General features: G+C 38.9%; 1 protein-coding gene across 1 annotated transcript; it reads left to right on the top strand.

The window, feature by feature from the left end:
- The first annotated feature begins 4,864 nt into the window (after window positions 1-4,864).
- On the top strand, window positions 4,865-16,307 carry hoxb9a (homeobox B9a). The gene is made up of 2 exons (XM_080904811.1): window positions 4,865-6,287; window positions 13,651-16,307. Exons 1-2 carry the CDS (start codon window positions 5,672-5,674, stop codon window positions 13,884-13,886), a joined length of 852 nt encoding a protein of 283 aa, XP_080760937.1. The 5' UTR covers window positions 4,865-5,671; the 3' UTR covers window positions 13,887-16,307.
- The last annotated feature ends 1,063 nt before the right edge of the window (window positions 16,308-17,370 follow it).

Here is a 17,370-nt window from a genome sequence, read left to right on the forward strand (position 1 = left end):
GAATATTAAGTGAGCCAAAGAACTTAAGACTCAAGATGCCTAGGCAAGTGTCAACCAATAATAAGCAAACTAAGAACCAAATGGAGAATAAAATGATAAAGAAGAATTCAAAAGTCCACAAACTGAGTCGAAAACCCAAAACCATGAGAGCAGCTAGACAGCATTGCATAGTGATCTGTAGGATGACTTTGGAAATGAAGCAACGGAAGTGTGTGAAGGCCCAGGCAAGCATTAAGTGGTGGAAGCAGAAGAAAGAAAATGTTACACAGAGTTCAGACAGGAGTTGAAACAGGCTCTCGGTGGTGGGGAAGACTTACTACGTGACGGGGAAACTGGCAAGAAGGTATTTGGTGTGCCCTCTGGATACAGGAAAGAGAACAAGGAGACTTGGTGAAATAAGAAAGAACAGGAAAATACTTAAAGGAAGAACAAAGAAAAAATGGGACAGTCAAGGAGATAAAGAAAGTAGACAAGAGTACTCTGAGGCAAGGCATACAGCAAAGCGATGGGTGGCAAAGGAAAGCGATTATAGTGATTTGCATATGCGGCTGGATACTAAAGAAGGAGAAGAGGACTTCCATAGAGTCAGACAGAGAGAGGGCTGGAAAGGATGTGCAGCATAAGACATCTCCAGGGCAATGTGCATGCCTTCAGTCTTGAAAAATAAAAAAATATGTTTATATTAAAATAATCAGTTATAAATAAAGTGCCATTTGAAAACTCTTTTTAGAAGAAATTCATGGTAAAAAGTATTTTACATTTTTGTCTTTGCGTTATTATGTAATACAACTATATGCTATTCAAAAATTGTCACTAGCTGTCTTCTGCAATGTGATTTCGTTTAATTTTATTAGTGTGTGCTAAAATATGCGACTTTACAGGGCAGTTTTATTTAGTCGTTTATTTCCACATTTTAACTAGCCAATACTCACAAATTACAGATCCTGATTTAATTTTGTGGTGAGAGAAGCCATTGAAAGATTGATGCTTTAATAGTTTTTTTTGAGATATTCATATTCAAACATTGTCTAGGATTTCAATACTGCTGGCAAAAATGTCCTCTGAGGCTATGTATTGTAGAACAAATGTTAGCAAAAGCATGCATTTAACTAAGATTTATAAATCTCTATTCTCAATAAAAGAATGATTGTAGTGATGATACCAAATCATGAATTACTAAGCCAGGCAAAAAATAAAATAAATCCTTTTAATGTGTTTAATAAATGCTTTGTTTTTTATAATCTGCACCCACCTTAACAGACCCATAATTTTGGTCTCCTGTAGATTTTTAAGATACTGTAATTACATCAGCAGCACGACTATCATCCCTAGAGCAACGAAGTGCCTAAACTAAAAGATATCGTGGACTTATTAACAATATCCCTATTTGAGTCAAATGATACAAGATGAATTATCAGCAGCTGTACTATAGTTAAGATGTTTCCAGACATTACTTGTCGCCCGTCCAGCATAACGATATGTTTCTACTTTTTTCCTGCTGCTTAACTAATGATTAATACTGACTTCACTGTGGCTGTAGATTAGGAGGGAGAGCGGTCATCTAGTCATCCTAACGTTGCTGGTTTGTTTGCCAAACATGGGCACGATACTAACTCCAAGTTGGTCCGATGCATCTATCAGTGTTAGATAGAAAGATTTAAGCATAAAAAACCGCTTGTGTGAATAGGTGAATGTATAGGACGTATTGAATCCTTTGAAAGCCTCCTTAAGCTTTTCAGCTGAGAAATATGATGATCTACGACGTTCAGCCACGTGGTCGTTATTAAAATATATAGATCACATCAATCACACAGGTTATCATACTCAGCAGGTTTTATTGTAAGGTAACAACCGTTACCTTTAATAAGAATATAAAGCCTAAATGAGTCATTGTAAATCACATGAGTAAGTGTTAATGATTTCTTTTAATTATTTATTATTATCTTATTTAATTTTTTAGACTTATTATTACACCGCCATTACTGGAGTGGTAAACGCTGACCTCCACCAGAAGCATGCATCAGTGTTAATCTGATAGTTTAATTTTTGCAGTATCTGTTATCACATTTGGGAATTTTTTTCTTGTAGAATTAACACTGAAACAGTCTGTTCCTCTGGTTTTGTACTCAATGTTCATAATATTTGAGATTTTTTTGATTTTTAGAAATTCAATTTAAAAACATATTAATTACATTACACTAAAAATATTAATGTGACCACGTGATGCATGCCTATTTAAACAGACTACTTCTACAAACAAAATAGAAAATGCAGTTTAATATCAGAAAGAACTGAACAGAAGAGGAAACGATGTCTGTATGTGTGTTAACTCATTATGCATATTCCAGGAAAAAAGGTTATTGTGTTTCTTTTAATGCAACGGAGAATACTTGAGACCCTCACTCTATTTCAGAAGATAATGAAATGTATGTTATTGCCTATTTTGCGCTCCTTTCAAAACGTTTCCGCCGTTTAGGAAAAAAAGGAAGAAATGCCAGTATGAGGGGAAATTAAATATTTAAATATTAAAAGTTCCTGAGACAGAATGTTGAGACCTCTTTCACCCAGGGAAACTAACCGACTGAACAATTAACCGACCGATTCTGTATTAAATTAAATACAAATACCACAGGGACTAGTTGATTTAAAAAAAAAAATCAGATCAAAGGGCTAATGAATATATTTTATCTAAGTAAAACTAAAAACAAATTAAAAGTAATTTAAAAATAATATTTACCCTTAAAAAAGAAAAGAAAAAAAATGTATGCAAGTCGATGATTTGAGCTGCTTTTCTGAAATATTAAATATCTGCATAATGACATTTTAGCTGTGTCAATGCTACATTTATATATTATTATTATTTTGTTTTTGTTTTGTTTTGCGACAAAATAATTTAGAAAATTGTTAAGTTCACGTTATTTTTCTTACCCCACCGACTACATTTATTTAATTTTAACTTTATTGTGATTAACAGCCAAAATACCTTTAACTTTAGATCTAATTTGTAATTGGTTACAATGTGATTGTGGAGCTTTCACTGTGGGAAAAACAAACTAGGTTTACTTAAAAATATTCACTTTAGTATATCCGGCACACTGCGATCATTTTCTTTTCAATTTCAATATCTGAAAATAGAGAAATGCATGAAGTAAAGTCATCTTCATCATGCATGTAAATTGCTTTCTTACACTTTATTTTTTAATTGACTCAGCTGGCTTCATTCTCACTAAATGACTCCTGCGATCGATATTAAGATAATATTAAACAGAAAAAAACAAACACACAAAACAGAAAATTTGAGATATTGGAAATGGATAAAAAACATAACAGTTGAACAGACGAGGCTGAATTTGCACATGTACTTCATTATGCTCAGTTTTCGCAGTGAAATTGTGTTTTTTGGTTACCGACGTCTTTCCAGTTGTTTCATGCTTTTGTGCCAATCTGTGCCATGTCAGATGGGAAATATTTTCTCTACAGGAAATTTGAAGAGAACATCTAATTGGGTATGGGCAATGTTAACAAACCGAGCATGACGGTGTTGGATTTTGTTTGTGTGTCTATGAAGGTTATTTTCCAAAACTCTCTTTAGTCATAACACTGAAGATGTTGAAATTTAAGGTGGTTTGCAGAAAAATTATTTTAGCTTTTTCAGCACCACTGTCTCCAATTAACTCCTCGAGTTGGCAGAACGCCCTGCAGGGCGGAGGCCCACCGACAATTAAAATTCCCACAGCCTGTGGTCTGAAAAAGAAAAATATCCCTAGCATTTATGCCTGCAAAACAGTATGTATTTTTCTACTCTAAACATATCGAAAATAATGCTAATTAATGCTTAACAATTTGAACTGTCCGGTTAATTGGCACGTATGTGGCAATGTGCTACACTGCTTCACAACGCACCTCATTACTTGTTCTTGTGGATAAAAGCGATCTGGGTCACAGTAACTTTATCTAGAACATATTTGATTGAGCATGAACAGCTAGATTTTTTTAATACAGTTTATATTTTTATTTCTTTTTCTTTTTGATTTTCAAACGAAGTTGTAAATGAGTGCTTTAATACAAAAGCTCAGAGGAATGTGGTGAATTCAAGCTCAAATACCAAACTGTGCGCCAGAGTCAGTCATGTTTGAAGGACTCTAGGTTTGTTGGGTTTGTATTTGCATTTCTTCTACTGAAATGAACATTCACCAGCCGTTGCTCAGAATCGTCTCCTCAGCATATATGAAAGCTGCGCTATAGTCCATCTTTCACCTGGTAAATAACAGCTTTAATAACAAGCAACCTGTATTTCATATTCAATTGTCGTAAATAACTGTTAGCTCCATACACGATGCACAGACCGGATTTATACCCTTGAGTACTAGAATGACTTCCTGAACGAGTCAAAGACTCCAAGTCTGTAATTATAAATAAATGCAAAGACTTACAAGCCCGGTGACTTTGCAGGTCAGCTGCAAGTCAAATGTTAGGACTTCCGATCAGCACAGACTGCAGCTGCTCTTCAGCTTCTTGGTTTCGAGCACACCGGCGGATTTCATCCCAACTAATTCAGCCAAAGAAGTCACCACCGGTTCCATGAAACAAAAGTCCGTTCCAGCTTCTCTTCCCGGTGCCCTCATTGCGCTCCGGACCGAGTTATGTTTATCCATAGCAGGCTGACCGCTGAGTGTAAAGTACCCTGTACCGGAGTAGCAGGAAAGATTCAACAGCCCCAGTTGCGTTTACAATCCGCACCACCACAGGCCATATATCAACTCAATAAAAACCAAAGCAGCCGGCACGATCTAGGATTTTATTATGGTATTAAACAGACTCAAAAAAGTAGTTGAAGTAGTTTGCGCTATAAAGACAAGCGACCTAACCACGCAGGACCCGATTTAATGGCGCTCGTTAACACAACTGGCTGTTAATCTGTCAATAAAAACGCTCCAGAATTCTCAGAGAAGCTGCCAAGTAGATCCAGGAGTCAAGTAAACGATGAAAAACACACATAGGTGTGAATTTTACCGCCTATCTTGTCTAGGATAGAAAATATCTGTGTTAACTCTCCTTAAGTGGAGGACTATTGGCACTTATACTACTGGTATTTTAAAAGCACACTCCTCGATCCAGGAATTGATTTAGTTTTTTTTTTTCATTCATTTGGCACTACTTATTTGTCAGCCATTGTCTCTGCTTTACAGTTCATACATACAGTCCAGACATAACATAATTTAACGGTTTTATATCATTCTAGATCGAAAGCAGCAGTAAATAAATTGACAAGATATTCGGAAATAGCCTTAATTTTGCATATTGCATATAAACATCTATCTGGGGTAGGGGGTGGGGGCTTGTGCATGCGTGATTTACGCTTCATTGACGCTTTTTTTCAGGTTAGAAGAAAAAAAAAAACCGGCCAATCACTTTTCGCTTCGCTCACAGACTTGACAAACCCCCGTGCACAGTGCTAGGCTGTAGGGCTGTAGCACTTTGTTTCGAAAGAAAGGGACTAGGGGAGGGATAGAGAGGCAGAGAGACGAAGTAAGAAAGGGAGGGGGCAACCTACCAAAGCACAGAATTGAAGAAGAAAAAGAAAGAGAAGCAAAAGAAGGAAATCTCGTAATGTCTCTTGTCTTGTTTTCTATTTAGTGAACTCGAGGCGTTTCACAGATAATGCCCGAGAATGTCCATTTCTGGGACTTTGAGCAACTATTACGTGGACTCCATCATAAGTCACGAGAGCGATGAACTCTCATCCCAGACTCGCTTTCCTAGCGCCCAATATTCCGGCTCGAGCTCCGCTGCGTCCGCGAGTGGGAGGCTGCCGGGTGGCGCTGCTGCGCACACGGAGCATCCCCATCCCGATTCCTATCCGTCCTGCAGTTTCCAGCCCAAGCCTCCAGTCTTCTCGTCATCATGGAGTCCATTTAATCCACACCACGGAGCCAGTGGCCTCCCCGCTGTCTACCATCCCTACATCCCCGCGCAGCACGTGCCCGCCGCGGACACACGGTACATACGTTCATGGCTGGACTGTGCGCCGCGGAGCTCTGAGTCTGGTCCGGTACAGGGCCAAACGGGTCAGGTCAAGCTGGAGCCTCAGCTTGGCCATCTCGGTGGGGAGATCGCATCCAAAATCATGGGACAGCATCAGCACGAGCCCACAACATACATCTTGGAGTCAGCGTCCACGGCAGCGCGCGAGCTTAGCCACCATTCGGCCGCCATCCAGGGAACAGGGTTCGAAGAAAACAAGGACATTAGTGAAGGGAATGAGGACAAAGATGGCCTGGATCAAAGTAAGTTATTAAAGCAGGAAATAACGCGTGATAGTGGGAGAGAACAAGACGAGGGAGGGTGATTGTAAATGCTTTTAATGCCGCCATAAAACTAGAACAAAGAACTGGAGAGGCCGAAGTGCCCCCACCGTCTGCTCTCTAACTTTACTGTGTTTTTTGGCTCATGTCATCCTTGTATTTGCAGCTGGCGCCTGTAGCAACATTTTTTAAATGGATTATGGGACGCAACTTTTTCAGACTTTAACAGTTCTTTAAAAAATGTGTCAGTGACTAGCAAGTGATGCATACGATTTTATTAAAGCTGTTAAATTAGCTAAAGATATTACGAGCAACACTCTGTATTATAATGTTGCTTGCTTTAAAGGTGACCCTGGTATTGCCTTAAAAGAGACCGTCAAAGTGACTCATAGTGCTTACGATAGTGTTGACCGTCTGGCAAAAGCTTGTCACAGCTTTGCGCAAATGATGCGTATTATATACACGTTAAAAGGTTTGGAGCGCGCGGTAGGGCGGTGAATCCAAAAAGCTTCAAAGTCAACTTAGGAAGAAAGATTATTAAGACTAACAGTTGGAAAACTTCTAGCCTATTTGGCACTTTTTTTCCTCTTCGTCCTTAAATCTATCAACCCGACAGAAATCACAGAAGGTAGTTTGTTTGTGTTACATTCAGATTGACATACGCATTACTATCCTGTTTCAAAAAGACAAAATCTTCTTTGAGATAGATTAAGATATCGTCTCTGGACCCTTCTGCTTCCAATCCTTCGCATTTACGCATTACCCATTTTATGCCCCCCACGCCCCGCGCGTCTACCGTTTCTCTTGTTAGTTGTACGCTTATAAATGGGAAGAAGAAGACAAAAGACTACAAACCAGATTGTCGAACCCGGTTTCTTTTTAAAAATCATGAAAGGTCAGTGACCTAGCCGCAGAGCTCCGAGCCGCCAGCATCTGTGGCGCAGAGGCCTCTAAGTCAGCCTAAGTCTGGCTACACTTTGTTAGACTCACATCAGAGCTGGACAGTCAGGACGTGCACTCTGCCTTCTCACAGCGTGTATAAATCGTCCCACCTAGGCCCATGTAAATTCCTCAATGGCTTCGAGCTTTGCCAGCTACAACGTGAAACACAATGAATATATATCCTAAATTAATTTAATTTTGTGTGTTCTTTATGTACTAGCGAGTTTTATTTATTTATTTACTTTTTAAAAGAAATCACCCAATAATATATAAATGACTGCAGCCTTCAAATCAGGTTAATCTCAAAGCATCAAACAAACAGCTAATTGAATTGTAACTTTGTTAAAATTACCCTTTCCTGCTGTGTAATACTTCAACCCAGGCACAGCTCTACTGACCTTATTGTGGTCTGTAGTCTGGTGGTTATATGAACGTATATGTAAAAATACCTTCCACAAATCACAGTCATCTTGTTATAAATCCGTTGGTAGTTTGAGAAGTGCAGGACGGTCTTTTTTCTCTCCTCTTCTTTTATGTGCCTTTGTTCCTTTGTGTTTTTTCTGATTGTTTGCTTTTTTAACAACAGCATTTGATGCTGGGTCTCTTCACAGTTCTCTTCCAAAGTTTCTTGACTTTTTGGATGGGACAGAAGAAAACCGTACCCTAGAAAGAGATTCAAATGAATGTATAATTTCTTTTTAACTGACGCCGGAGTTTATTTCCCTTTCTCAACTCCCTCCTGACAAATCTACCAGAGGAGTCGGAACATCAGTGTGCGAGAAAGAGCGGGAGACCTCTGTCTCTATTGTGGCCTTAATAAGAAAAAAATGGTCACAAAGAAACACACATTCATATATACACACATTCACGTTTAGTGTATATATACACGAATACTACACTAGAGTCACACACATATGCATACACATGCACAGCCAGCTTATTACTGCGATTGAGCACGCTATCCATCAGAACAGTGAGCTAGTCTAAAGACAGGATGGAGGCTAGCAGGCTCCAGTCTGAATTATTAGACTTTCCGTTCGTAGCGCCGTGGTGTTCGTGAAGGTGCTCCTCCTGAAGAGTTCCTCTGTTCCCCTGTTTGAATGAGTAATAGAAAAAAAAGTTTCTCTCTGAGCTGTCTTATAGGGTTCAAAAAGCAGCCATAGAGACTTTTTTCCTCTGGTTGATTTGTGTTCTCTTTGTGTCCGTATTGCAGTGACTTAATGTTTCAGGTAGTGGGAGCATACTAAGCAGCATGTGAAAGCCTTTTCTCTTTTTCATAACGTGGACATTTCAAAATGGTGGCGTCACAACACTGCGTTGATTGAGCCTCCCCGCGCGACTTTTTTTTTTTTGGAGTAATTAGTAAAGCAGTTTGAGTGGAAACACACTGGGTGATTTGCATTTGTCATTTTCAAAACTCTTTGGTTTGGAATAACTTTCTTTTACATCTTTAGGCATTTTAGGGACAGTCTTATTTGCATCCTTGAAAAGGGTAAAATGAGAAGACTGAAACCATGTTTATGTATATAGGATACATATTACGTTTATTGGCTTAACTTAGCTTGGAAACAGGGAAGCAAGGAGCCATTAATTTCCAAAGGTAGCAAAATAAAAATTTCAGCACCTTTAAAACTCACAAACAGGCATGTTACATATTGTGTACTCATGAAATTAGAACATTAAAATGTACTTTCTGTTATTATTCACGTAACACTGGGTCTTATACCGGATAGAAGTGGTCACATATAAATGCCTAACAATGCAGTCCTCCACAGTAACCAGATTCCCCTGAAAATGTTGACATTATATACTTAAATGTGTCAGCTACAGCACGGCAAAATTCCTCCCCTATTTGATAGTAATAAGGAATTTTGAACAGATGGTTGGTGTTGGAAGAATTCTGAAAAAGTTTTACTTTTTGGCATTCATGTGTCGTCAACCACAGAAACATTCTGGACATTTTTTTTTATCAACATGAAAAACTTGACTGTTTCCCCGATTCAACCTTGTAGATCTGAAAATGAACATGCTGTGATAGCCAGGTTCTAAGACTAGCTTTGCTTGTGAAATCAGTCTAATAAACTGTACCTGTCCTCTTTAACTTGTTTTCAGGGAGGAATATATAAAAATGAGTGTCTGCATGATGTAGTCTATCTTCAGATTATGGCTGAGTATTTAAAATGGTCGCCATGTGAATAACATCACTGGAATGCTACCTTTGAAAACATCCTATCCAGTTAATGCCAGTCTACAGCTACAGATTTCTCTTTATGCTGCTGGCACTGGGCTGCTTTCCAGAATAAACTACAAGATTACACTCCAGTCTTTGTGCTTCTGCTTTTGCTGCCAAGCAGGCTGACAAAGTTATTACCTTGAACTTTATTAACTTATAACACAGAGTAAACAACCCCATTAATTGGCGTGTTGCTGTTGGTGAGATGGGGTATAAGTGTTGGCGGTGGATGGGGATGGGGAAGTATGGGAGCGGGATAAAATATGACTCTGGGAAATGTAATAACATGCCTTTGGGATATATGAGAGGTCAATTTCTGGAACTATTAGGGTGAAATTGCAAAGGGAGGAAGACACACAGAGAAAAAGAGACTGGATGGGATATTTATCTTAACTGTTTCAGTTGCTGTTTCCATGCATTCATCAAAGTAGACACACACACACACCTAGGCAAAGACCCACATGCTAACAACTGAACATCAGCTGCAGGGCCATGGGCTATAGCAGGCAGCTTTAAGGGAACGTAAATCTTTTCATCCATGCGCCTGTCCATGAACACCAGGCTTCTGCAACTATGTGGATGTAACCTACAGAAAACTTAAAGTTAACATACAAGCAAGGGTTACCATTATACAAGCAACACCCCACCCCAGCCTTATTCTTTCTATTGAGATACTCTCTGACTTCCCATATATTAGAAAAAAGATGTCTACACTAACTCAGCCCTTTCCAAACTCTCCCACTCCTCAATCGGTTTGTCATCCTGGGTGACAGCCATCGTCACGGCACAGCTCTGAGGGTAATGAATGGTCGTAGAGGTGAATATACACCCAGGGAATGCAAAGCACACACTTTACAGTGACAAAAGCTCTCACCCCCCTAGTTCCCACCAGCCTCATCACCTTACTGGACAATATTTTGTTCTGCATTGAAATAAATCCTCTACATGCTGCTTTTGTTGAAGGAAATTAATTCCAGAAGGTATTAAGGACATATTTACTGACAATGGCCACTAACTATAATTCAACTTGCAGGGAGAACAGAAGAGAAACCTAAATTATATCTTCTGTCAAATCCAAGCAGAGACAGATTCTAGATAATGCAATCATCTTCAAAACCCAGAGTTTCAAGCATTGCAAGATTACTATAGACTGCATACAAATGACGGCCATAGCCCATCATGCCACCCACTGGTTATATACAGTGTCAGTTCACAACACCAGTCATCTCAAGAGTTTCAAATATGAAGAGTTGGACAGTACCAGTCCTTAGCGTCTTTCACACGTACTGGCTAAAAAAGCTAACTATATTCCATGAGCCTCTGGCAGCACAGAAGAACCATAGTGTCAGGCATCATAGGAGCTATGAACAGGCATATGGCTCAATAAATTATTCGACCTCAGACAGGAACTGGCAGAAACATCAGAGGGGCAAAACACCAGCTACTGGTAGCTAGAGCAGTCATTGTCTGCAACATGAGACTGACCAATCATGCACCACCTGGACTGACTACAAGAAAGCCTATGAGTGAATGGCTCACACATGAATCCTGGAATGCTTAGAACTGTACAAAACCAACCGGACCCAAAGAGCCTTCATCAGGAAGTCAATATGGATGTGGCAAACTACAATAGAGGTCAACTTCAAGCCAATTGCAAATGTCACCATGAAATGCAGGAGAGTTAATATCCTAATTGTATTTACTCATTTCAAACTCAAAAAGTTGCTTGATATCTAATTATTAAAACAATTTATTATACATAAATATAAAATGGGATCCAGATCAGAATGTCAGTAATCACAAGGTGTTTTATCTTTTAAAGACCCTACAAGATTACTTAGATGATTATATGACAAGCACTTAGTGATGGTGTGGAGGACAAACTCCACACTTAGGAGGAAGAGAAACAGTCTCAGGGAGGAGCAGCCACCTCAAATGTTAAATTGGGAAGGGCAATGATAACAGGAAAAAAAAGACTAAAAAAAGACTAAACAGAAGTTAATTGATATGAAATATTTCTTATTTGTTGTATATAAAGTGAATAACCTTGTCTTATTAGAATGAGTTGAGTGAGTTGTCGTTTCAAGAAATTGCATTTTACTGTAATATAGATGACTGTTCGTTTTGTCTGCCATCTTCTGTAGATTCTAATTACCAAGTCGTTATACCTCATGTTTCTTTACATGTTTCTTTACGTTTTGTAGAACACGTTCTAATGTTAGTCCGGGAAACCTTTTGTGTCATTGATTTAACTTTTTTTTTATGGTGAACAATAACGAATTACACTCTGATGATGTATTGGGGCAGAGATTCAATAGAATTATAATTATCTGCCCTTACTCTGACTTCCACTATTTACTGTCCTGACAAAGGAACAACCTATTCTGGAGGTCGCAGTTCTATAAGTAATTCTTATAGAACTACATGGCTTAACTTTATATTAAGCCATGTGTTTTCAAGACAAAATCAAACCACGTGAACACAGAGGCGTAGCAAACGTGAAAGGAGGACGTATACACGCAAACAAACACAAACCGGAGGAGAAAATGATGAAAGGACATAGCACCTGCTGGAGACCTGCTGGTGGGTGCAAGGATGAATCAGAAAGATTCAGAAAGAGTAACTATTTCCAGGTCATACTGATGGTTAGACTTCATTTGTGGTTTGTTTCTCTGATTTCCTTTAAATGAAATAAAATCGAATAACACTGCAACGAATGAACAGCAGCTTTAAAGGAAATAATCGCAGCATGCTCTTGTTTTCCCCTGTGCGTCCCACATTTTTATCATTGCTGATGGCATTTTATGGCTTTTAAAACTGAGTTTTTATTTGTCTTGTTTGGAGTTTTAAGGCCTGACCTGGTAACATTGGGTGTATTTTTTTCTTTGTTAAAGTTTAGTTATTCTAACTGCTAGGCGTTTCCGTTTGTTGGTTTGACTTAATGGAGGAAGACTCTGACCTAACCACAGGAAATGCTTGCGCTTGGTTAAAGATTTTATTTAGAACATATAAAAATGGAAATGTACCAGAACGAGCTATGGATGCGCAATTTTCTTTCAGATGGAAAAAAGCACTATCAACGGGTTTAAAATTGAGTAGGGGGCTTTGTTTTGATCTCTAACTATCCTTTAGAAACTTGAGATGCCGGGAGACTCCTTACAACCTTTACAACCTGCCTCATAGTGGAGATGGGGGGGGGGGGGGGGGGGACAATAGCTTTGAGCCCCAAACCAAACCCATGCCTGCTAAACGAGAATTTAAGGCTAATTACATTGTCCTGAATGCTATAAACGGGGTTGTGGTGATGGGAAGCAGGGGTGGTGGGGGCACAGTGGCCTGGCAAACAAGGAGGCGATGCAAAGACAACGAGGGAAATAACTGAGATAAGTTCATTATGTTCTCATCGAAAACAAAAACATTTAGTTTTCATTCAGATTTCTGCTACTGCACTCAAAAGAGCCAAATCTCAGTACGCTTAATGAATAGCAAAGGATAACATTTTTTTCTGGATTATAGATTTCCCACAGCTAGGAAATTTAGAAACAATTGCTACACAAGCGATGGATTTAGCGCTCTATTCAAATCAGAATCCTTACAAAAAACTAAAAGATAGAACACTTTCACCAATGTGTGTTTGTGTGTTTGCTTTCTTTTTGTCATAAAATTAGATTAAGCTGCAAATATAGAGACAGTGCTTACTCCTAGTGCATTCAACTTTGCCTTGCTTTTTTGTTTTGTTTTCTTGTTATCGATAGTTGCCTCCTTGAATGGCGCGTGAAGCCAATGTGAGGTACAAATGAGTTCAATAATAATTTTAAAAAATTAACCAACAAGAAAAAAAAGGAAATCAGCATGGTAGTCCGAGTTTTTCTTTTCTCTTCTTTTTCTGTTTTTTTCCCCCCTTTAATCCTCTGTCATTTTTCATCTGCATACTGGAGGGTATTCATGGAAAGAAGGCCGCGTGGCTTTGATGTGATGCCATATAAAAGGGCCATGGTTTTACTTATGTCCAAATTATGTGTTATTAATAACGTGCATAAAAGTGTCATTTGCTGAGTCTAGTGTTGTCTTCAAGATGTCGTGAACACAAAATAGTGTTAGAGTGACTGCATGGATTATCAATTTCCATTTTTTAATCGATGATTTTTTTTCTGTCGTTTCTTCCTGCAGATGACCCATCGGCCAATTGGCTTCATGCACGTTCCTCCAGAAAGAAACGTTGTCCGTACACCAAATACCAGACGCTAGAGTTGGAGAAGGAGTTCCTGTTCAACATGTACCTCACGCGCGATCGGCGACATGAGGTGGCACGCGCACTCAATCTGACAGAGCGGCAAGTGAAGATCTGGTTCCAGAACCGGAGGATGAAAATGAAGAAACAAAATAAGGACCAATCCAAGGACTAGCAGGACATAAACGCTCAGACACGCATGCATGCACACACACATCTCACATTCCCAAGAACTGCAAAAATGTACATGCACATCTACTGCTTCAATTTCTTTTAACATTCCGAGTGAGCCAAACGTGATGTCAATCTAAGTATGATCCCAAACAAGCGCATATGACGCTGCAGCTGAAGTATTAGGAACGTCTAATTTTCAGAGTTGGAAATTTCCTGGAACTTCTGGATTATTTCCTATTAGGCGATTGCGATAGTAAAAAATTGAGTTTGTTTCGGCGGCCAGTCTTTCAAAGCACTCAGATTGACTCAGTGTAAACCTTCGGATCAGACTAATAGATTGATGAATTCAAAGATTTTGTTGCCATTACTTTCTACCGAGTTCTTATTAAGCTAGCAATTATTATACAGTAATGCAATTTGATATCGGATTAAATTCTTCAAGATAAAATGTGCAGAAAGTTGATTGATTGTTTATTGACACCAGAGGTGTGTGCTGAAGTGCTGAAAATGGGATTTCACCCGGTCATTAACAAGCACGAAAAGCACCCACAGCTCGCACACAAGCGCGTTGCTGTTCGTTTGTATTTGTACTCCCCCACCCCACCCACTCTTTTTTGCTGGCAGGATTTAATTACATAGCGCCTGATAGTTGAAGCTGATACAAGCAGCCAATAGCCGTTTGTTTTCCGGTTGTCTGACCATCGGGTCTATCCCTGGGATCTCGGCGTTCGGCTTGCTTTTAGGGTGGCTCATGCGCTGCGGCGGCGGCTGATCAGTAGCCTGACGTCACAAGAGTTTAGAGTTAGTTAAGAAGAGGACTCACGACAGTTATTATTTATTTAATAAATCAACCCTTTCCATCAAATTAAACTTCCAGCTCAGCTGTGCACATTTCAGACTGAAAACAAGGATATAACGTTTGTCTGCTTACCATCGTCAGTCTTTTTTCCAAGTCCTTTCTATTTTTATAAATTGTCGTGTATCAACTGCTATGCAAGGCATTCTCTCTCATGAAACGAATTGTGTTGAATGCGTGCGCAACACTGGTTTCTATTTACTACCAGAAACTTGGTGCAATAAAAATAAATAAATAAAGCTGAAAATAAATACATGTCTGCAGGTCCCATTACAAGTTTAAGTCTAGAGCAACAGACAGAAAGTAAAAAAAAAGTCTTAGGTTAGTATGCAGATTTTATATCTTCGAGTGTTTTCTTCATTTTATGCAGAACTTTATTGATTTGGATGTTAACACATAAGTAGGCCGTGTTGTAGAGCCGGACTGCGTTTTTGTAGTGTCGGTATACTTAAATGGCGTCCCGTAGCAGTTTTATGGATGGGAAATAAACAACACGCGCGAGCGCTTGTGTGTGTGTGTGTGTGTGAGAGAGAGAGAGAGAGAGAGCGAGAGGAAGAGAGAGAGAGAGAGAGAGAGAGAGAGAGAGGGGGGGGGAGTTTGTGTGTGAACCAAAATACATATACAATACATCTACTCCTTTTTACAAAAAATTATAATGGGTTTGTATGGCCAGATGTTTTTTTAGCAAGAAGAGAAACCTGCCGTTTCTCCGAAGCATCAACAAATCCTCTATTTACACAAATGTTTACATGGTTTGCGCATGCCTCAAAGACTTCATTTCGTCGTACATCGTTTTGTGTGTAAATCTGTCAGAGGGGATGCTAACAGGAAAAAAAAACTAAAGAGAAGTTTCTTGATATGAAATATTTCTTATTTATTCTATATAAAGTGAATAACCTTGTCTTATTGGAATAAGTTGAGTGAGTTGTCCTTTCGGGAAATTACATTTTACTGTAATATAGATGACTGTTCGTTTTGTCTGCCATGTTCTGTAGATTCTATTTCCATGTTGTTGTACCAACTGTCTAAAACATGTTCTGATGTCAGTCCGGTGAACCTCTTGTGTCATTGATTTTGTATTTTTTATTTTTGTTTTGGTGAACAATAACATTCTGGTGATGTATTGGGGCAGAGATTCAACAGTATTATAATTATCTGCCCTTACTCTGACTTCCACTATTTACTGTCCTGACAAAGGAACAATCATTTCTGGATGTCGCAGTTCTAGAAGTCGTTCTTATAGAACTACATGGCTTAACTCTATATTAATCCATGCGTTTTCAAAACAAAATCAAGCCACGTGAACACAGAGGTGTAGCAAACATGAAAGGATACACGCAAACAAACACAAACCGGAGGAGAAAATGATGAAAGGACATAGCACCTCCACACTCCAGTGGACCTGAACACCACGTGTGTGTAATACAAGGTGCTGAAGCTCAGTGCACACAAAATCCTCTTCATAGCCCGTCACCTATGAGACCACATGGCTTAACTTTATATGAAGACATGTTTCTTTAAGACAAAATAAAGCCACGTCATCACAGAGGTGGAGTAAGGATGAAAGAGGTCACGCACACACTCACACAAACACACACACAGACACACAGGAGTTTTTTTTTTTTTTTTTAGAAAATGTATGCACACACTCTGACTCCTTAAAGACTCTTTAAAGCCCTGGTCCTTTTTTTTGCTTGGTTTGTTGTCTCTTGTTTCTTTATGCAATTGCAAACTTGAGATGGTGAGACTAATTATATTAAGAACATGTTTAGTTTGATTACCATGTTGGTATATAGGCTTATGTATTTAAATGTGAGGAGGTTCAGAGTTAGTAGTTTGTGACGGAAAAGACAAAAGACAAAGAGACTGAGGGATAAAAGCAGATGAAATAGCATGTGTTTAAAATATGTGTCTCTTCAGTTCTACACTGCAACTGAAAAAAGAGGGGCGTCTGTTTGGCTGCAACACCAAAAGCCTGTAATAAACCCATAGCCCCCCACCCCCACCCCCAAATACACACACACACACACACACACACACACACACACACACACACACACACACACACAGATGATGAGTGGATTCATTAGATAGAGGCGTCTCATCCGTCCATTAGGGGCTTGTGAAGCCGCTGTGGTTCCTGTGTTTGTCTCTGCTGCACCAAATGACTCCTACAGACACAAAGTCTGATTATGCATACAACGTCTCTATTTCCTTTCTTATTTATCACAGATACAATTATCATAGCTGAAACTGTAGAAATAGTTAAAAGTTGCCACGGTTATGCTGTTAATGCAGAAAGTTACAAAATAGTAACATAAAGCTCTAGAGTGCCTAGAATACTTAGGTTTGGGAGTACTAATATGAATTTCATTTCTCTTTGTGTAATTTGGTATCAGTGTAGCAATGAGTTATTTAAAAAAAAAAGTAAATTATATATTTGAAAATTGATATCCAGCTGTTGGGAAGTGTGTTTACAGGTGGGTTTGGGCAAGACTTTATAAATATTACTATTTGTGGCTCAGTCTCGTGAAATCATGCTGAATATTGTGGTCCTATTTCCCCAGCAGAGATCTGGCCTACCGTCAAACCCTACCATTTTTCTTTTCAAAAAAAAAAAGAAAAAAAA

The sequence above is a fragment of the Rhamphochromis sp. 'chilingali' genome, assembly GCF_963969265.1.
Source record: "Rhamphochromis sp. 'chilingali' genome assembly, chromosome: 15".
Lineage (NCBI taxonomy): Eukaryota > Metazoa > Chordata > Actinopteri > Cichliformes > Cichlidae > Rhamphochromis > Rhamphochromis sp. 'chilingali'.

Coding starts and splice junctions, on each gene's coding strand:
- hoxb9a (XM_080904811.1), top strand. CDS start 5,672: ATGTCCATTTCTGGGACTTTGAGCAACTATTACGTGGACTCCATCATA. Junction 6,288..13,650: donor CAAAGATGGCCTGGATCAAA/GTAAGTTATTAA, acceptor TTCTTCCTGCAG/ATGACCCATCGGCCAATTGG.